We start from the raw sequence: 20,021 nt of genomic DNA, 5'->3' as shown, positions 1-20,021 counted from the left end.
AAAACCTCTCACTTCACGACTGGCCGCAGCCTTTCATTTGTATTTCTCATTGATGACACATCACCAATAAATTATGTCAGATGTGGAGTTGAGAAAACACCATATTTAAACACAGGGAGAGCCTCCTCTAAGAAGCTCCCAATCATGTATCTGTCCTCTTATTTATGAATCTGAGATTTTACTTACTGTGCGACATTTTTCTTCTTTCTCTTTGCTAATGTCTCCGTTCATCTCGGCTCATATTTTCCTTTCTTTCCAGGGTCATTTTGGGAAGTTGCCGTTTCACTGCCAACTTAGTTTCCCATATGGCGATAAGGGTGGAAACAAAAGGCTTTTCTTCACCCAAAGACAGACACACATTAATGGTGGAGGGCCTCATTACATGTTCTTAAGTTTCCTCTGTTTGAGTGTTTGTAGTTGAATTAAGTGAGTCTTAGCAGCACGTGCTACTGTCAGAATCTTGCACAGGAAAGAGATCCAGAACAAGGAGCTGATTGTCTGCAATGCCCCTAGGTTGGCAGATGACCCAGGCCTGGAGGGAACCAAGGGTAGGGCTTCACCGTATCAACCTTGCAAGATGCAGTTCTCTGCATTAATAAATGGAAACAAGCAGTTTGATTCTTTTGAGCACTGGTCCTTCATGTCATCATATTTCTTCCTTATCTCATATTTTTTAAAGGGAGATCAGTTGAATCAACTGCTTACTGATTTGTGGTGTGTGATTTTTTTTTCCCTTTTTTGCAGGCTGTTATTCAAATCAATTTTTGTCTTCACAGCCTGGAGAAACACATGCTATCCCATACGGAAGAGAGAGAATACAAGTGTGATCAGTGTCCCAAGGCTTTTAACTGGAAGTCCAACTTAATTCGCCACCAGATGTCCCACGATAGCGGGAAGCACTACGAATGCGAGAATTGTGCCAAGGTACCGTGAATTTGTAGGCTATTTAGTCCCTATCTACAATCCTTCTCCATCCATCACTTGCCACTCTATATAAAAACAGGCCCTGAGTGGAGAAACGATAAATAGTTCAGAAAAGGAAGACAGAGTGTAACGATGCTAAGGGGCATTACTCTAGTGAAGAAAAACATTCGGTCTGGGGATGGCTCCTTTTATTTTGGAAGAGGAAGGAAGGCAAGTCTTTATGGTGAACCCTGGGATGAGGCATTGTGCAACCGGGGTGGGGGTTCCTGACTTCACGGCCTGGAGCTTTTCTGGAATTATAGACTGGGAACATCTGGCCCACTCTGGACGATGGCATCTTTTGCAGTTTTCTACCGATGGAGACACACATTCACATTTTCCTCTCTCGGCTTCTCCTCTGGAGAATAGAAAATCCTTGAGGGCAAGAACTGTTTCTCATTTTGTCCGTGTCTTCCCCAGCCCTGGCTTAGCGCACACAATTGGTATATACTGTACATGCATACATTAGATCAATGTATTTATCGATAGGGAGAACTAGGTGGTATAGACTATAGACCGCTCAGACACTTACTAGCTGGGTGGTTCTGGGCAAGTCATCTAATTGTTTGCCTCAGTTTCCTCTTCTGTCAAATGAGCCAGAGAAGGAAATGACAAACATCTCGAGAATCTTTGCCATAAATCCCAAATGGGGTCACAGAAAGTTGGACACAACTAATTGAATAACAACATCCATTGAGATATGTTTTTTCTATATAGAAAATCCTCATACATGTCAATATGCATGTATTTATACATACCTAAATATTTACATGCAGGAATTTATACTTGTTTATGTGTGTTCCTGTTATGTAATGAATGCTGAATAAATGCTCACTATCTGACATACAACTCATGCATCCGACAGTGATCATAACAGCTGGTATATCACTAAGATTTACAAAGTGTTACTAAGTCCTCGGAGGTTGGGCTGCCCTTAGCCCTATTTTACAGCTGAGGAAACCACGGCAGGGAGAAATTAAGGATTTGCCCAGGGTCACTCAGCCAGTAAGGGTCTGAGGTGGAATGTGAGCTCATACTTCTGTGACTTCAAGTCCAGAACTCTGTACATTGTCCTGTTTAGTCATCCTTCTAAGAAACAGTATGCATATTGAGGGATATATTTATAGTATATATTACTACTTGTTCTATACTGTAAATCATAAACTATGTATCTTGTAGTATGATATGTGACTATAATATATTACAAATTATATGAATAAAAACCAATAAATTATACAAATAATATATAATGTATATAGATATGGAAACATATCTATAGAAATGGGCACTTATATAATAAATTCACCTATTAGGGGCGGCTAGGTGGTGCAGTGGATAAAGCACCAGCCCTGGAGTCAGGAGTACGTGGGTTCAAATCCAGTCTCAGACACTTAATAATTACCTAGCTGTGTGGCCTTGGGCAAGCCACTTAACCCCATTTGCCTTGCAAAAACCTTAAAAAAATAAATTCACCTATTAGACAGTAATTATATAATATGCACACATTAGAAAATAATTATATAATATACACATTAGACAAAAATTATATAATAAATGCACACATTAAATATGTGAACATTTGACAATTACATATGTGCATACATTAGACAACAATGATATTGCATACTGTTTTATATGACATATATGACTTATTTCTGTATAATATTAGAAAGCAATTATATAATATATATTTATTAGTCATATAGTGACTAGAGTACCAGACTTGGAAACAGGAAGAAATGAGTTCGAATCCTACCTCATACATCTATAAGCTGTGCGACCCTGGATGAGTTATTTAATTTCTGTCTACCTCAGTTTCCTCATTTGAAAAATAGAAGTAGTGACAATACCAATCTCATCATCATTGTGAGGATCATGTGAGATAACATATGCCAAGCATATGTTAATCCCAAGGGGCTGTATAAATATCATTATTACCATTATTGTAGCTTTTAAAATGAAAAATTTGTAAGGAACTTAACAAGTTTATGATAGTGGAAATGACTAGTAAGAATATTTTCCATCCAGATTCCAGTAGGATTTGATTTAATTTGGCCACCAGGCTATGAGGCCCATCCAATAATCACTTACTGATTAAATATGTATAAGTATAAGGCACTGTGCTCAGTGTTAAGGCTACAGAGACAGAAATAAAACTGCACCATCACCAGTTTTACCTTTAACTGAGGGAAGAGGGGAAGAGTGGGGAGTGGGCTGTAGCATCTCAACAGATAAATACAAAGAGGGTAATTTGAGGTGGATGGAAAATTGCTTTAATAAGTGAAACAGGAAATGATTCCATTGCACTGATTCTTGGGGAAGGGATGGGGGAAGGAGGACGCTTTACAGAGGTGACAGATGGAATCCTCAATAGGCCAGTTTATCAAACCTAGAGTGTCTATGAGGAAAGAATGTCTCCCCAAATGGCAAGGAGGGTTCTGCACAATAAATCCATCAGATCTCCTCCATTCTATCAAAAGCTAAAGAGCAAAACAGTCCTTGAATAACGGAAATGTCCAGTGGCTCAGAGACACTTATGGAACTATCTGTGGCAGAGGAAGTCAGAGATTACAACAATTGTTATCTTTTTTATTTTTGCTCTCGTGAATTAAAAAAAAACACCAAGATTTGACAGGATGTGTCTGGAGATGGACAGAGCTCTTGAGGGCTTCAGGGAGGCAAGGGGATCCTTGTATTCCATTTCCCAAAGGGACTTTATAACACCTTGAGTCCAGGTAAATTTTGACCTCTGACTTCTCTTGAGAGAGAGACTGTGACTTCACTTGGAGAAAGAAGACTCTCCTTTAGTTGTGAAGACCTGCCTATGTATCCAGGCAAAGAAGCAGGTGGTAGGCGATCCCTTAGGATCATAGATGCAGGGAGTGAGAAGTGAATTCAGACAGACTTTAAGGCTAATTTGAGGCTTCTTAATCTGAGGTCTTGGTTTTTAATATTTTGATAACTGTATTTCATAGAATAGTAATTCTATGTATTTTATTTGTTGCATTTAAAAAATGTGATTCTGAGAAGGCTTTATCAGATTTCTTAAGAGGTCTATGACATACCAAAATTAAAAAAAAAAAAAAGTCTTTTCTAGGCCACCTTCATCATAGAAATGACCAACGTTGTCTTGAAGACTGTAAGTGACTGGATCCAAGTCACACAGGTAGAACCTGGATCAGACCAGGTTTTTATACCCTGTTCCCTGCTCTTTTCCACAAGAAGAAGCTGACGTTTATAGCTCCGCACTAGAGCCCTTTCTTAGATGGATTTGCGGCCATTTGTTCAAAGTTTTGCCTCCCTTCAGTGTAGTGTGACAGTGTTGAACAAAGGGAATCCCAACCTATTCAAAGAAGTGTGACCTTGAGAGAAAGCCAACACTGGTGGTCATCCCTTGAACTCTTAAAAGAACTGGAGATGTTGCTGATCCACTCATGAAACCCTACTGTCCTTTGGCTCTTGGTGGGAGTGAGTGTGGGGAAGACAACAACAAAGTCAACCGGAATACGCTCTCTTATGTTCTTTTTTGTCTCCTTGGCTCTGGATTTGACTTAAGTTTCTTGATTAATCAGTACTCATTTCCTAGCAGGTTTTCACGGACCCTAGTAACCTTCAGAGACACATTCGCTCCCAGCATGTTGGAGCCCGGGCCCACGCTTGCCCGGAGTGTGGCAAAACCTTTGCCACATCGTCCGGCCTCAAACAACACAAGCACATCCACAGCAGTGTGAAGCCCTTCATCTGTAAGTCCTTCATTCCCCTTGCCCACCCCTCGAAACTGGGCTGACCTTTCTCGCAAGGTCATTGGCACAGGGTTTGGTTGGTTGGTTCCTGTCCTTTATTATCGAAGAAAATCAAGCAGTCACAGGGTAAATTGGACTGAAGACTGGGTACTTGCAGTAACTTCCTAGTATCCGATGTGTCCGTGTGTCCGTGTGTGTGTGTGTGTGTGTGTGTGTGTGTGTCCGTGTGTATGTGTGTGTGTGTGTGGTTCTTCCCTCATTCAGATTTGTTTGCTGTGTTCCCTTGAAACCCCCCAGGGACCCTTCTTGCCAGTGGAATCAGTAGCATGAGGGGAGCTTGTAGACAACTGGGGAAGAATGAAAGTGTTTCTGTAATAAAAAAGGCAGGCCTCCAAGGGATTCGGATCGGAGCCAGCCAGCCAAATGGAACTCACATTGGAAATCTTCCTCGTTTTGGAAAACAATAAGCATAAAAGATCTTATGAATGGAGATGAGATGATGTGGCAAACAGGCATCTATCTCATTTTCCTTTGAAAAGAATTCCTTAAACCTAACAGTCTAGCCACTTCAGCCCATTTCAAAATTTAGAATTTGGTTCCCCAAATTCTTTAAAAATACGCAAATGTTTAATGTGATGGAAAGATTGTATCCCTGCAGAAAATGACTGCTTTATTAGCACATTGCAACCTTGAAACCTCTAGCTCTGATCACCTTCTTTGAGCGTCAAGTGCATAGGGTCACAGACTCAGAGCTGGAAAGGAAACTGAGCCCCAGGGAGGTTGTAACTTGCTTAGGGCCATATGGAGTAATAAGCTTCAGAGGCAACATTTGGACCTTCTGAGCTATGTTTTAAGGAAGGTCAAAACTGTTCCCTCCCATTGACTTATTTCTTTTAACTAGTGTTAGTTAATGCACAAGCATTTATCCAGTGTTTACTATTTGCTACCTGGAAAATGAGGATTTAATTGGTAGAATGGAACTTGGGAATGCGGAAGCCAAATCACAAGTTTCTGCCCTCAAAGGACTTCCATTCTGTTGGGAAAAATGGCATAATAATTTCCAACAATCCCTAAGCACCGCTTTGCTCATGGTGGTGAAAAACAGCCAGTCAATTAGCAAATATTTATTAAGAATCCACTACTGCCAGGCACCATGGCAGGCATTGGGAAACTCGATTGTTTCCTAATGATCTGGGCTATGGCAGGTCTGCCCAGGTATGTAGTTGGAATGTAAATCTTAGATGTTGAGTTGGGATGGTGAGATTGAGACTACTTTCTGACCCAAATGCCTGCAGATGCTTTTGAAATATAATTATTACTTGGAATCACCCTTAGAAGCTCTGGGAAAGAGATACATTCTGTCAAGGCCTCAGTTTTTGGTCTTCATCCTGTGGCAGTTCGTAGCAGAGGCTTTCAGATCAAATTAACAAACATTTTGCTGTGTATTAAGGACTAGAAATAAGAAGAGAAAAATGTTCCACTGCAAAGCAATGAAGAGAATGTTGAAAAAAAGTGGCAAAAACACCAAAAGAGATTCCAAGGGCTTGCTTCCATAGGACCTAGAGAGATGGAAAGGACCTCAGAGTCCATTTTTTCAAATTCCTTATTTGAAAGATGAAGAAACTTAAGCTCAGGGTGGGTTTTGAATCTGGGTCTTTTCCCCCTCTCAGAATCAGAATTTATTTATTTGTTTTTGCTGTACCATGTACTTTTCTTCTTCATAGAGGCTGCCCTACTTTCTATTTCTAAGATGTTTGAGACATGTCCTGTCTTTTTCTTAATTGTCAGAATTGTCCAGCCATCTCATTGGGTTCTAAATTTATTTGACTTTCTGAGGAATAGAACAGACCTGGCTTCAGAGCCTGCCTCTTGAGAGATTTTCAAAAGGCAGGGGAGTTGATGGTACTATGGGAGTTTGAGAGTCCTTGTCTCTAAGCAGAAATTCTTGCCTTTAGATGTAATGCCCTAAGAACACATATGGATAATTCTGGGGTAGATCATTTATTTTTGTTTCGTATTTTTGGTCAAATAAAAGATATAACCTAATGCCAAAAACCCCATCAATTCATTTATTAATGTTCTATTGCTAAGAAAAGTCAGAACTTGGTGATTCCATTTACCTAAGATTCCCAGAACTATCCTTCCAGTTATATTGGGATCAAGTATTCCACTTGAGAACACGGAGCCTTTTTCTAATAAAATCAAATAAACTGTTTCCCATTAATGCATTCTCAGTAATCACCAGGAAATTTACCCGGCAACTGCAATCCCCAAGTACAAAGTATGACAGGGCCCCAAGAATAATTACAAATAATAGCCGTGTAATTTCAGAACAAAAGAATTGAAAAATCAGGAGTTGGGGCTGGGGGCTTGAGGAGTGGAGGAGGGTCACCTAAAGTTGATATCTGTTTCTCGACAAATGGCCACACACCACGATCGAGCCCACTGGTCTGTTTATGGCCAACTGTCTCTTATTACAGTGTCCCGCCCAGGCTTGAGTGAAAACTCACCAACACGAAGGTAATTACTTGCTGACTACCCCAAATGCTCCAGCCTCCCCAAATAGAAACCACATGCCATAATAGGCGGGATCTATTCAAAATAGGCCTTAATTTGTTTAATAAGTAGAAAATATGCAACTTTAGCTGCAAGCTAATTCCTTGTTCCCCTGAAGATTACAGAATAGAGGGCCCTTTGGCTGATGATACTTGGAGGCATGGTGGTTTGTGGTAGGCAAGGTCTCCCAAGTGATGAAAACCTCCAAGGGGAGAAGCGTCATGCATTCTTGAGGTCCTGGGACACAAGAGACAGATGTAGCTGATCCATGCAACAAGAAGGTACAAATAAAGAAGTCAAATGCACCTGATATTACTTTCTCAAAGGCTCTTCGTCTATGAAATATTAAGGAAAAACAGTGCTGGAGAGGGTAGCCACATTCAAAGAAGAGTTCATTTGGTAACATAACAAAACTTTTAAAAACTTCCTAACTGGGAGGTCTACCCACTGGTGGGCTTCTCTTTCAAAAGATGCCAGAGGGGACCAGGTGTGTGGCTCTTTAAATGGATTTTCACAGTCCCAAAGGCAGGATCTTTCTAGCCCCATAACTAGCCCTGTAGATGGGGAAGGATGATTATGATAATGATAACTCAGATTTATATATTATTTTATAAGGTTTACAAAGCACTTTTCTCTACCATGTGAGGCAGCACAGATGTTTTACAGATGAGGAGATTTGGAAGAGCTAAGCCACTTGACTATGGTCCTACTGTGAGAATGTGTCAGAGCAAGGGCATTGGATTGAGATTAAAGCAGGAAGGGACCTAAGAGGTCACCTTGTCCAGCCCCTCATTTTACAGATGCCAGAACCATGTCTGGAAGAGAGGATGTGATTTGTAGGACACCTGAAGAATGAGCCAGAGCCTCAGATGCCAAATCCAGGGACTTTTTTGTGTCATGTCTTAATCGAATGTAAATAAATTCTTGATTTTTTTAAAAATGATAACTTCATCAATGACAGGTATCCCCGCTGTAAAAATTACTGCCCCGAGGGACTTTTCTGAAATTTGTGTTGAGAGTTGCTAAGAGAGCATTGAAAGTTAGGTTTCTTCCCAGAACTTCATGGCAAATATGGGTCAGAGGAAGACTCAGACCCAGGTCTTTGACTGGATACTACAGCATTTTGTGCCTCTAATGCTGATGTTAAATAGTATATTTACCAAATTTCAGTCCTCTCGGTTGTAAGGTTCTAATCTTGAGTGAACCAAATCTTGTTAAGTATTTTTAATCAGAATCTTGATGTTTGCTGTTAGAAAAATTTGAGATGGCTTACTGGTGACATTCATTCTTATGAAATTTAATAGTAATTACATCAGCATTGATAATAATTAACCTTTATATAGGGCTTTCCCTTTGCAAATTATTTCTTTTGCATTAATTACTCCCATCTTATCTTTTTAATGACCCTATGAAATAGGTATTGTTAACTTCCTTGAAGATTTAGAGTGAGTAAAATCCTTAGAGATCATTGAGTCCATCCTGCTCATTTTATAGATGAGAAACAGACCCAGAAAGGTTAGATGATTTAGCCAAGGTTACACAGCCATTGAGTATCAGATTTTAAACTCATATCTCTCTTCATTACTAGAAGATGTCTCTTAAAATGCTTTCGTTTTTGAGCGAAGCTATGAATCATCTGCATGATCTGATTATTTTTCTTCAGTCTAAGACATTAGATTAGAATAATAGCATTATTTTATGATTCTAACTTGGAGTGTGCATAGTCCTTGGATTTCAGTCAAAGTGTGAATTTTATTTATTTGGGAGGAGATTATTATTTAAAAATATTATTATAAAAATGCCCCTGATCCTAGAGTTTTCAATAGGTCATAAGTCAAATATAGCTGCCCCCAAAAGGATTAAAGGCTGAATTTGGACCATGTTGCTTTTTTTTTCCCCTCTTTCTAAGTGAATTTGCTCTAGCAATTACTGGCAAATTAGGTTTTTCTCTGGGCTCACTTGGCGAGGGACTATGAAAGTAGATCAGATCCTTAGGATCTGATCCTAACAAGTCTGAAAGGCAGAAGCTAGTGGCAGAAGAATTCGTCAGGGGCCGAGGCAGATGGAGCCACAGACAGAGACCCCAGGAGGCCCAACCCTTTGGTTCCTCCCCAACCCTCATGTCCCACACATCCTCAGATGGACACTTGGCCTTTTTTTTTGGCTCGCAAACTGAAGAAGTCAAGCCCTGAGATAAATGGTGGAGATATGACAGCCAGCAGCCGTGTTTCTCAAGGACAGAGGTTTCCAGGAGCAGGAAGGTTAACACAAGCGCTAGTGTGAGGGGAAGTCAGAGGACGTGATCGCAGTTCATGGGAACCAGTCATGCAGGATGGGGTACATTCAATTGAGCTTCCTTTGCCGACTTAAAATAGACCCATTGTAAATTATGTCAGTCTTTCTCAAATCATGAAAATGATTGTTAAAAATGTCTCCAAATACACAATGTGCATTGTTGTACGGCTTTGATGTGTGAATGATGAGAGCTGATGATATAATACACATTAAGGGAGACTAGCACAATCCCCCCAAGAGGATTGAAAAAATCAAGATGAATTCTAGAATATTGAGATTATGGAGGGGAATGGTTTAATTTTGTTTTGGAGCCCCAAAACAGAGTTTGCTTTTTTTTTCTTTTTAAATGACTAAGTCTTCAGTTGCCTATCTATTCTGTTTTGGACAATATCCTTGTTATTATCTTATTGAAGTCACATTGGTGAATCACTGCATGACACATTTTAAACTTTCCCCAGGAAATCAAAAGCTGTTTAAAAACACACAATTCCTGAGAATCAACCAAAGGATATTTTCTCTCTGTTTCTATTTTTTTTTCAATTTATATTTAAAAACAAACAATTTGGGTCTGTGCCTTCTTAAGATATTTCTCAGGTAGCTTCAGCCCTTTTGGAAATAAGGTTTCTCCGATTTGGCACAGTCTTCCCATCAAGAGAAACCCCTTTTCTGGCTTCCTGTTAGACATTTGGGGGTGTGTGTGTGAAAGGAATGGGGGTGATTTATGAAACTTGGACCACTTGCCTGCCCTCCCGCCTGAGACTGTCTTTTGTTGTTTGTACACAGGTGAGGTCTGCCATAAGTCCTATACCCAGTTTTCAAATCTTTGCCGTCATAAGCGCATGCATGCCGACTGCAGAACCCAAATCAAGTGCAAGGACTGTGGACAGATGTTCAGTACTACGTCTTCCTTAAATAAGCACAGGAGGTTTTGTGAGGGCAAGAACCATTTTGCAGCAGGTGGATTTTTTGGCCAAGGCATCTCACTTCCCGGGACCCCAGCTCTGGATAAGACGTCCATGGTCAATATGAACCATGGCAGTCCGGGCCTCGCTGACTATTTTGGGGCCAACAGGCACTCTGCGGGTCTGACTTTTCCAACAGCCCCTGGATTTTCTTTTAGCTTCCCCGGTTTGTTTCCTTCTGGCTTGTACCACAGGCCACCCTTGATACCTGCTAGCTCTCCTGTTAAAGGACTTCCAAGTTCTGAACGCAGCAAAAGTCAAAGCCCCCTCATGACCCATCCTCAGATCCTGCCAGCCACCCAGGATATTTTGAAGGCACTAAATAAGCACCCTCCTGTAGGGGAGACTAAGCCAGTGGAGCTCCAGCCCGAGGGGTCCTCCGAGGAGAGACCCCTGGAAAAAATCAGTGACCAGTCAGAGAGTAGTGACCTTGACGATGTCAGTACCCCAAGTGGCAGTGACCTGGAAACCACCTCTGGCTCTGACCTCGAAAGTGACCTTGAAAGCGATAAGGAGAAATTTAAAGAAAATGGTAAAATGTTCAAAGACAAAGTGAGCCCTCTGCAGAGTTTGGCTGCCATAAATAATAAGAAAGAATACAGCAATCATTCCATGTTCTCACCATCTTTAGAGGAGCAAACTGCGGTGTCGGGAGCGGTGAATGATTCTATAAAAGCTATTGCATCTATTGCTGAAAAGTACTTTGGTTCTGCAGGACTGGTGGGGCTACAAGACAAAAAAGTTGGAGCTTTACCTTACCCTTCCATGTTTCCCCTCCCATTTTTTCCAGCATTCTCTCAGTCAATGTACCCATTTCCTGATAGAGACTTGAGACCGTTACCTTTGAAAATGGAGCCCCCATCACCAGGCGAAGGGAAGAAAAGCCAGAAGGGCAGCCCTGAGTCTCCCTTTGACCTCACCACCAAAAGGAAGGAGGAGAAATCTGTCCCTTCAGCCAGCTCCAAACCGGCAGCAACACCTCTCACAAGCCAGGATCAGCCTCTGGACTTGAGCATGGGGAGCCGGAGCCGAGCCAGTGGGACCAAGTCAACTGAGCCTCGAAAAAACCATGTTTTTGGGGAAAAGAAAGGAGGCAGCGTTGACCAAAGGAAGGTTTCTGATGCCTCTTTGCAGCATGCCAGACCGACCCCTTTCTTTATGGACCCCATTTACAGGTAACGGGCTAGTCAGAAGGTACCCTCAACCGGTTAAGCCTCTAGGAAGAAAGGTCTGCCAAGAAACCTGTCTGTCTGTCTGTCTGTCTGTCTGTCTGTCTTGTTCTCTCTCTTGAAGTGGTATCTGATCCTTGGTGCCACCACAGTACAGTAAGTCATCCATCACTGAGATGTGGCAAAGCACAAATGTTCCGAATTTGAAATACCTTCCATGGTTTTTTTTTTTTTCCTTTGACAGTAAATCTAGTTTTTTGAGCACTCACTCTACTGAGTGGAATTTATAGAAAAACTCTGTTTAAAATACCTTGTCAAATGTCTGAAGGAGGTAGACCTTGAAGGATTAACCAAGATATGTGGGAATGCTTCAATGGGTCAAGTTATTTGAAATAAGGTGATGTGGATGTCAGTGCCAACCTGAACTTTATTAGCTGGCTCTTACATCATTAACGAGAGTTAGTCATACTCTGTTTCTAAATAAATCTTCTAGGAGCACTACAGAAATGAAATATTAGCCATAAAAACTTTTTGTATATAACATAGATGGCCAATTTTTAAAAAATACCAGGTCCACTTATTATGATTAAAATGATGGAAACAAACATCCATTATCTAAATTCTTCATCTGCATCTCCAAACTTTTTATTTTTAATAACAAATTCTGACTAATAAATCAAATCTTACGTGAAGGAATTTTTTGAAAGCCTGATAGTGGTCTATAATTTGTTCATTCAGAGTAGAATATGTCTCAGGCCCCACGTTTCTCTTATTTTGCATGAATTTTTTTTGCTCAAGAATTAGTGGAATTTACAAAGAATGTTTTTCTAGGCTCTCTTAAGGCAGAACATTTATGTGAATTGACTCTTCTTTATCAAGAGGTGGTTTTATGTCCTTCACATTAGAAATACATATCCTAACAGAGTCCTTTTCTGAATAAAGTTCAAATCCCCCCCACACAATATTGAGATTTATATACATATACATATATATATATATATTTATATATGTTCAACTTTGATCAACTGAATTGTTTTTCTGTATGTTATGCTGTGTTTGAATCTAACCAACCAAATGACAATATTATTTAAAGGAGAATACCCAGCATAAAACTAGCTACACCATTTTAAAGTTACCAAAGAGAATCAGAAGACAACCAAAAAATTTTGACAAATTTTCAGTTCTTTTAAGTTACCCTCACTTAAATTTTGTAAAAGGAGGAAAACTTGTTGAGGACTGGAAATGGATTTTTTTGCCTACAAATTGGTTTTTTGGGACAGCATTATTTTTAGGTTGGCTCTCAGGAGAAAGCCTTGGAGGGATAAGTTTCTTACTCTTGTGCTTCTCTGACCTCTCTTAATGCTATAAGTCAGTTCTGCTCTCCTATATACATTTGCTATTGGTTCCATTATTACCTTTCACCTCCAGTCCACCACACATACCACTGCTTCTTCTCTAGCTATCATCTGCCCCCACATGTTCTAGACTGAGCCCAGGGCATGAATATTGATCTGACATTCTAGTTAACTAATTCAACTCCTCAATTATTTATTAAACTGCTTTTAGGTTCAGGATCCATTGCTGTGTGCCGGGATTAAAGAGCATTACCTCTTTCCTCTCCAGATTTCCTCTAGTCTAGAGAAAATTTTAAAGTTGATTTTGAAGGTCCTTATAGGAGAGTTGAAATGGAAAGGAAAAGAGGGGGAGGAATCAGTTAAATTCAGTCCGTGTAATGCACTGCTTTCTCAGTTTAGAAGGTATTAAAACATAATAGCTATGGATAATGATTGGGGCTGAAGGTGGGCTGGGCTGGTTTTCAACTGTCGTCTACCAGCTAGACTTCAGGTTCTCATCCTCATCTTCCTCTGGTTCCCTTGCTTAGTGAAAGTAATCAGGAGCGAGCTGATTTGGTGTGTGTGTGTGTGTGTGTGTGTGTGATGGACAGGAGGATGAGGAGATGCCTTCCTTCTAAGGCCGGTCCATTCTACTCATCCACAATATTTCAAAGAATTTCTCAGATGAATTCTCATTGGGAAAGTTCCTTTCCTATGATAAATGCATCCGGCTTAGTGATTCACCAGTCCACCCATCCCACTGTTAACACGATTGGTCTTTCCAGTGGATTTTTCCATTACTAGTGGGATCTTCTCTCTTTGGATCTGATCCGACTTGTTTTCCTAATAAGAGCCATGTGCGGGCATGGAGAGCCTCGCAGGTCTCTTTATGTTTTTAATAGTCTATTTCCCAGAAACCTCTCACTTGTTTTATTGTAAGCTGTTTTAAATGTCAGATACTTTTGCAGTGATCGATATACGAGACTGATTCATCACCAGCAAATGTAATTTTAACCTTTCAGGGTAGAGAAAAGAAAGCTCACTGACCCACTTGAAGCTTTAAAAGAGAAATACTTGAGACCTTCTCCGGGATTCTTATTTCACCCACAAGTAAGTATTTTTGGACTTGAGATGTAAAGCTTGTAAACGAACTTGTTGATGTTGAAAAGCAGATGCAATGCAATGAAAGAAATCTTGAGAACATGAGGATTTCCTATGACGCTCATGCAGAAGAACAGGAAATTGGAGCAGAATTCAAACCCAGTCTCTTTAATGAAGGAAAAAAAAGTGAATATTCATGTTAAAAAAAAAAAAAACCAAGACCTTGATGTTACTGTCTGTTCTTGGCAGCACATAGAATTACCATCTTATTTGGACTGAACACAGTTCAATAGACAAAACAATGGTGGTGGGCTAGGATTTTAGGGTAATAGTCTAAGACTTCAGGCTATTCTCCTATAAAGAAAAGGAGCAGCATCTCCTGGTGGCTTGTGCTAGACTGATGGTATTTTTATATTGTCTTTTGCTGCTGGAGAAAACAGGAAATCATTCACCTAGTACACTGCTTCCATAGAGCAAGACTTCTTAAACTGGGAAATTTCATGCAGTTCAATGAGCTTGGATGGGGAGAAAAATTATTTGTATTTCAGCGTTATTGGTTTCTTTTATAATCCTTAGTATTTTATTCATTTTAAAATATAATTCTGAGAAGAGATCCCAAAGGCTTCACCAGACTGTCCAAGAGGTCCATGTCAGACACACATGCACACACAAATACACACACACACACACACACACACACACACACACACACAAGGTTAAGAATCCCTGACATAGTTGACAAAAGCACATACTTGTTAATACATTAGTCTTTGAGCAAAATTTCTTAATCACCTTAGTCTCCAAAGCAGGTAAATAACATTTACTGCATTTACTGATTCAGACCGTGTTTCTTGTTCCTCACTGCCCAGCTATAGACAGCATCTTAGTTGGCTCGTTAGTTTATTTTTAGTTTTCATTTCTATTCATTTCAACAAGTGTTTTCCAAAGCTTTCCTTTAAATTCATCAAGCACTTCCCAGATTCTTGTAATCTGCTAAGGTAATTTAGGAGATTCCAGGAATACAGAAACAAAAAGGAACAATTTCTGCTGCTTCTAAGAACTTATATTCTACTGGAAGGACACAATGCAAATGCTAATGTGGTTATACAACATAATATAAAATGGTTTTGTATTATTTCAAAAAAGGGGATCACTCATATCGAGTGGGAATGAGGAGGAAAGGTCTTGTCTGGAAGGTGGCTGTTCTTTGCAGGAAGGTTAAGTATTTGCTATTTAAGGCAAACCACAGTAGGAATACTCTGAATCTGTATTTTTTGTTTGTTTTTCTTTCTTATAAATTGAAGATGACATTTCTTGTCAGATAGTAAGCAGAAACTATGGGATGTTCCTTTGGAATTGGAGTAATTCAATTATTTAATAATTTGTAACAATCATTTATAACTAAATAAGTAATTCAATTGGTTAAATTTATTTATTTATTTTTAGGTTGGTTTTTTTTTTTTTTTGCAAGGCAAATGGGGTTAAGTGGCTTGCCCAAGGCCACACAGCTAGGTAATTATTAAGTGTCTGAGACCAGATTTGAACCCAGGTACTCCTGACTCCAGGGCTGGTGCTTTATCCACTGCACCACCTAGCTGCCCCCAATTGGTTAAATTTAAAAAGTGACATATCCAACTCAATGTTCTCACTCCCCTTCCAATTTTATCAGATAGTATAAATGCTACTGGGAGGTTATGTAGTTAGATATCAACAGAAGTAGGAATGCACCCAAGATGTGATTTTGCCATCTTTTTTGCTCTTGTCTTCTCACTTTTTTTCCTAGACATGAACCTTCTTCATAAATTCTACTTAATGCTTGTGAAAAACAAAGTATGAGCTAGGTGTAGACAAGTTGATGTTCAACAATTCCCTCCCCATGAGGGTTCTGCATCTGAATTATAAACATCTTCATCAATAACAGCACATGGAACAACGGACTGACACATACTACACAATTCTCTTCCATTGCCATTTTAGCAATAATTTTAACCAGGAAGGGTCAGGCAGTGACATGCTTCATTAGAAAATTTACTTTTTTGGAAGAGAAATGTTTTAGGGAAAATGTTCTTTTTTTTTCAAAATAGCATAGATATTCAGTAATTACTGTTTGTTAACATTGTACTTTTCAGCTGATATAAATTACATGTATTCATCATTTCCCCAAATAGATCCCCAAATAGTGAGCTTGTTATTTATTGACTGGAAATTTATGCATTTGATGATTATAGAGTTTAATTAGAAATATCTCGATCAAATCTTTAATGATATATGTTGATCATGATTGGTCATGGTTGAATCTACAAATTATATTGCCTTTTTATGGAAAAACTCCATGATAACAAGATGTGGTATGATGACTGAGAAATTAGAAGACCATGTTCTAGCCTCAGCGATGTATATGCTTCCATCTCATTGTGTGTTACTGGATCATAGTCACTTGATGCCTTGAGGCCTCTGTCTCAAAAATGGGAGAGTTGAATTCTCTGGTTTCTGAAATCCCTTTCCGAGGAACATTGAATTTTTAACCTATTGAAATGGGTTAGCAACAATATACAAGCATGAAAGAAAAAGCCTAATTTGGAGTCAGGGGCTCTGGGTCTGATTCCCACTTCTTATTTATTTCCTGTGTGACTTTAGATGAGCCATTTGCTGACTAGGCTTCATTTTTGGTCACCAATTTTGCTGAACCTTAAGTGGAGGCTGGAGATCGGAAAACACCTGAGGTTCTTTCTAGCTCCAGATATCAGTACTATCCTAAGCTTTATCCTCACTATACCTTGCTCAATCAATATCAAGATTGTTTTTTTTACCATCAAAAAGGAAATATTCTCTCTCTCTCTCTCTCTCTCTCTCTCTCTCTCTCTCTCTCTCTCTCTCTCTCTCTCTATCTCTCTCTATCTCTCTGTCCTTGTGTCTATAGAGACACATTCTCACTTTTTCCTGTCTCAGGAAGGACAGGAACAGGCATTATTATACAACTTCAGTGTGCAAGTACTGTACATCTCATTTGATCCCACACTCTTGTGAATAGATATTAGTATCTCCATTTAACAACTAAGAAAACTGAGTCAGACGTAGGCTGAGTACCTTGCCTGGGTTCAAACAGCTAGTAATAGTAATAGTTCCAGGTTGAATTTGAACTCTGATCTTCTTCCTTCCAGGCCCAACCCTCTATCCACTGTGCCACTTAACCTGTGTACTCATAAATTATTGAGAACCTCAAAGGACTTTATATTTATTTATTTATACAGCTATCATAATTTGCCATATTAAAACAGATAAATTTTAAATTATTATTTATTCATTCATTTGAAATGATGAAAAAACCATATGTTGCTATTTTAAATAAAATCTATTCAAAAATTAATGAAAAGAGTAACATTGTTTTACATATATTTGCAAATCTTTATTGTTTGATTTAATAGATGAAAGCAAGATTCTCCTATCTGTTTCTGCATTCATTCTGTTGCAATATGTTGTTTTGGAAAAAGCAGAAGAAAATCTGACGTTACCTAGATATGTACTTGGAAAATGAAGGAGTATTTTAAAGACTGTCTTTCAAATTATGAAAACACTTTTGGCCTTGAGGATCCCCTTGAAAGGGTCTTGGGATGGGAAGGAAGTTGCCCTAGAAAGTTGGAGGGAGTGATTATTTTCAGGAAAAAAAATATAGACTTTGAAAATTAAAAGATGTTCCTTGCCAAAAGGGACACAGCATGTGAATGTATGCATTTATGGATCAGATATCGGAAAGAAATATAGGATGTTATAATTACAACTTGAACCTATAGTTTCAGTCTTGCCAAGTGTTTGTGCAGCTGTAGAACCATGAAAGGATCATTTAGATTACTGCCTTTGATTCATAAAACTGCAGGGTGATTGCAAGGGAGTGATGAACAGTAACAAATTAATAGGCCTCGATTAAGGACGTACTCTGTGTGTCAGACACTGAGATAAGCAATGGGAAATAAAGTGTAATGGGGATTGCCTGGCACTTTGGGCAGTTTGTTCATTGGTGCCTTAGGTGGGACTATGAAAGGTAGATGAAGATCTTGGGTAAGGAAAAATGGAGGAATCGATGATAATGTGTGATATTTAGATTTGTGAGCTTCATTTGTCATTGTGCTGATTTCTATGAGGTCAGGAGGAGTGACGATTTTGTCATCTTAGGACAATTACTATTTAGACTTAAAATGGGTGTCATGCTAATCCCTTTTAAAAAGCATTTATTTCAGTACTTGTCACTACATGTTTTCCTAAACTTGAGTACATTCAGATTTTCGTTTTCCTGGGTCTTGCTTTCACCAAGATTGATTAGGCAAATAAAAATTTTAAAATCCTTATTGATATCCTTTGCCAACTCATCTCCCTCTGCATCACTGCCTCATGATCCGGCTACCAACACATTGCAAATTGAGGGAGGGGGAAATTTTAACTGTATTTTTTGAATGCTCCTTTATGATTCAGACTTGTCACTCTCTAGGTTCATGATCTGATGAAGCAGACTTAAAAGATCCTAAGTTTATAATAATGCTTCTCTTAGAAGGGCAGTTACAAAACAAGACTGGTTTGTGATTATGTTTCATGGCTAGAGAGTTGCAACTCTAAAAATGGTCTGGGTGATGGAGATCCTGGCCCCGAACTGGGGAAAGTCACCATCTCCCAGAGTTACCTGTGTCCTCCGGTCATGAACAAAGAGGAGCAAGGAAACGGGAATGGGGATTTATGAGAAATGGGATGCTATCATTCAGATGCAGTCTTTAACAAAATAGGAGTGACAGCTTGGAAATGATAGCGAGTTGCACCCACGCGAAGTTGGTCAAGGAAAGGGCTATTTAGTCCAGCCTCTTGAACGGGCACCTGTGATTACAAAACAAATCAACAGACTTCGTTGCTACTTCTTTCTTTAGCTTTTACCTCCGAGAAGGGAATTTCCGAAATCATTTCTTCTGTTAATGGTGACTGCTGCTCCAATTCTGGATGAAGCCTGGCCATCTTCCTTCTTCAGTAACTTTTCTCATCATTCATTTGTAAGGAAAAATGTAGCGTCCAACACTTTTCTTCCCACAATGGAAAGAAATGCGACTCTCAGGGTCTTTTAGACTGAGATCTCCTTAAAGGCTTTCCATTTAAGTTTTACTAGAATGAAACTTATTTATAGAATTCCTGCAGTTCATCAGCCTTTCACTTCTGTTTTCTCTTTGGAAAAATTCCTTCTGTTTTTTTTTTATCCCTGACATAAAAAAAAAAAAAAATCTCTGTATCTTCCATGGCAAGGATATTGGCAATTGTATGTTGTTGTTATCTAAAAATGTTTGACATTTTGGGACCCCAATTGGGATTTTCTTGACAAAGAAACTGTTATTTTATTCTCTAGGTTATTTTACATATGAGGAAATTGAGGCAAACAGGGCTAAGTGGGTTGTCCAGGGTCACAACCTCATAAGTATCTGAGGTTAGATTTGAACTCAGGTCTTCCTGGTTCCAAACCTGGCATTTATGTGTCATTTCTCTATTCCTTTTGCAACACTCTACATCATGGCCGATTCTTTATCAATGCCTTTCTCTCTCCAAGTCCTCCTTCCCTCCTCCAGCAGTTAGACCTTTAATCTTTAAGGTTACCTTCTGTCTGTTTCGTATGCATTTTGTATGGTCCTATTTATTTGCATGCTTTTCCCTCATTGGAATATGATTTGTCTCCAGAGCAAAGAATGTTTTTTCCTTTTTTTTTCTTGGTAACTCCAGAGTTTATTAGGATGTCTGTCACATGGTGATTTAAAATAAAGACTCATGCACAGATTTATTGTTTATTAGGCACCTCCATGAACCCCTACTAGGCTCTAGGGATCAGCAAAAATGAAACCATCTCTGTCCTCAGGGAGCTTCCTTTCTGGTCCA

General features: G+C 39.3%; 1 protein-coding gene across 9 annotated transcripts in view; it reads left to right on the top strand.

The window, feature by feature from the left end:
* The window catches only part of MECOM (MDS1 and EVI1 complex locus), a 679,763-nt gene that overhangs the window by 636,057 nt on the left and 23,685 nt on the right, over window positions 1-20,021 (top strand). For 7 of the 9 annotated variants that reach the window (XM_074190862.1, XM_074190864.1, XM_074190866.1 and 4 more), the window contains 4 exons: window positions 777-924; window positions 4,550-4,706; window positions 10,341-11,694; window positions 14,045-14,132. In XM_074190862.1, coding sequence (XP_074046963.1) covers window positions 777-924; window positions 4,550-4,706; window positions 10,341-11,694; window positions 14,045-14,132 — 1,747 coding nt within the window. The remainder of the gene's footprint in view (window positions 1-776; window positions 925-4,549; window positions 4,707-10,340; window positions 11,695-14,044; window positions 14,133-20,021) is intronic. The other 2 variants (XM_074190863.1, XM_074190865.1) reach the window with 1 other exon arrangement.

This window comes from Macrotis lagotis, chromosome 6, assembly GCF_037893015.1.
Source record: "Macrotis lagotis isolate mMagLag1 chromosome 6, bilby.v1.9.chrom.fasta, whole genome shotgun sequence".
In the NCBI taxonomy this organism is placed as follows: Eukaryota; Metazoa; Chordata; class Mammalia; order Peramelemorphia; family Peramelidae; genus Macrotis; species Macrotis lagotis.
Note: the sequence above shows the minus strand (reverse complement) of the source record. Positions and strands in the feature narration are given on the sequence as shown.